Genomic DNA, 2,203 nt, shown 5'->3' with positions numbered 1-2,203 from the left:
ATTTTTTAAAAACCTTTGCGACAAATACTTTAATTACACATTTTATTTGCTTAGTGCAATGTTCAGAAAGTTCAGTATTACCAACTTGTCTATTATATAGTGCAATAAATTTTCATTACACTTATACGATGAAAAATTAAAAAACTATTCATTTTGTAATAGTATTAATAGTTCTATTCTCTTTATTTTAATTTCCTTATCAGCGGAATTGTCATGACTACCTAAAAATAATGCGCTCAATTTCATAAAAGGGGAAATAAGTGGGCGTCTATTTTACATTTTTATACTTGTTACGAGATATTGTTTTGAATATGTCGAAAAAAAAACAGTGGAACTCGATAGAACTTTTTTTATAACTCTAGTTTAAGGGGGCTGGAAGTGCTTATTTAATAAGGGGTAAAATTTAGGCAATTTGTAATCACATCGTCACCACCCGATGTATTTGTGTTAGTCGTAAATGATTATTAGTGTGAGTGCGGTTCATAATCTGTACCGCCACCTTCCTCTTTGTCATAGTCACATCATTATCACAATGTTATTTATAGTTTTATTTCCATTTTATAATAATAGTGTGTATCCGCTATCGCATTGAACTATTATATTTCGTTGTAGGTACATAATACGTAATACATTTATACCTATTATACGTGTCATTGCTGCGGTCGCGCATTTTTACAAAAGTGGCTGTTGTTATAAAAAAAAAATAGACTAGCCGACTATTATAATAATTAATAACCAATAAATATTAAATAATACTAAATACTACAAGGAAATGATATTAATATAATTCATTGTTTTATGAAACATTAACTTAAAAAAAATTATAAATACATTTGAAATAAACAAATAAGTGCAATAAAATTAAAAATATAAAAGATTAAAAAATGAGTAGGAACGTCGTAAGTTTTTTATGTTTTTAAATATTGTGGATTACATATTTCTGGCAACATATGGTCCAGGTAGAATTCTGACAACGTCATCTCCATCTTATTATTCCAGAATACATCATCACGTTCAATTTTATGTACACAAATCCCTATAACAATAATTACAAAATCTTACAATAATGAAATAATAATTATTAGTACCTACAGTAAAATGTTTACCTTTTGGTGTCCATACAACAAAGTAGCAATATTTTCTGTTTGTTATATGCAATTGCCCTTGTACTTGGTAGTAGTAAGAATGGTTTTTTTTTAAAAATAATTTACCCGATTGCATATCCATAAACTTTAACTTTTTTGCTTTGTGTGCATCTTGGGGAGTAAAATTTTTTATAGAAAATGGACATTTTATCTCTATTATTGAATCATCCTCAATAAGCCCATCTGGTGTTGCTGCCAAAAATGGCAGATGAGGGTCAACAAACAATCCAGCTGGGGCTACTTTGTATCCGAATAGCTTCTCAAATTCGTCCTTTGCAATAGATTCAAATTGAATCCCATATCTAATTTAAACAAAAATGTTAAATTATTAATTTAAGTTATTTTGCCTGGTAAATTCAAAATTGTGAACTTTGGTTTTCGTTGAAATTTACAGTCCCTACCGTAAAAATTGTATTATTGACAACAAAATAAGGAAATAAAATAATATTAGTTTTACTAATTATTTACCATTAAAAATTACCTTGTAGCAGCAGTACCATGAAAATACTCTGATTGGTATAAAACTGAGATTACACTATTTTTCCTGGAAGTGGTTTTTCGCAATTTACAAATTTTCCCAAAATTGGACGCAGTTAACCTTTTGGACCTCTCTTTTTTCCATTTCACACAATTCGCCTGTTCAACCGTTCGACGCTGTAATTCGTCAATTTCAACCATATTTAATTTCAAATTTGTCAACAACTCTAATTTTTTTTCTTCAAAATTTTTTTAATTCGGTTTATTCACTGTTTAAAAATTCAAAAATTGTTAGTTTTTAAATCAAATGTAAGGGGGGGATAAGAGCCAAAATTTAAAAAAATGCGATGATCGATCACAAATAAACTTCATAACGAATAAAAATATGTTTTCAGATTTCTTATCGCAAAAGTAGTTACATCGGTACAATGGACAAAAGTTGGCATGTTTTCGTCAAAAAAACGATCGGTTTTGAATCCCCTTAAGTTGATATTTTAATATATTTGTTCAACAAAAATAATATTTCTAAAAATATATATTATATATATATAATGTACATATATTATGTTAACAATAATTAT

The 2,203-nt window shown here is 27.9% G+C and overlaps 1 protein-coding gene across 1 annotated transcript; it reads right to left on the bottom strand.

Moving 5' to 3' along the window:
* Nucleotides 1-854: 854 nt before the first annotated feature.
* On the bottom strand, nt 855-1,864 carry LOC112680960. The gene is made up of 3 exons (XM_025551206.1): nt 1,627-1,864; nt 1,107-1,447; nt 855-1,036 (listed from the first exon to the last, which is right to left on the bottom strand). Exons 1-3 carry the CDS (start codon nt 1,821-1,823, stop codon nt 909-911), a joined length of 666 nt encoding a protein of 221 aa, XP_025406991.1. The 5' UTR covers nt 1,824-1,864; the 3' UTR covers nt 855-908.
* Nucleotides 1,865-2,203: the final 339 nt, after the last annotated feature.

Source organism: Sipha flava, unplaced genomic scaffold, assembly GCF_003268045.1.
Source record: "Sipha flava isolate LNK unplaced genomic scaffold, YSA_version1 182_pilon_pilon, whole genome shotgun sequence".
Lineage (NCBI taxonomy): Eukaryota > Metazoa > Arthropoda > Insecta > Hemiptera > Aphididae > Sipha > Sipha flava.
Note: the sequence above shows the minus strand (reverse complement) of the source record. Positions and strands in the feature narration are given on the sequence as shown.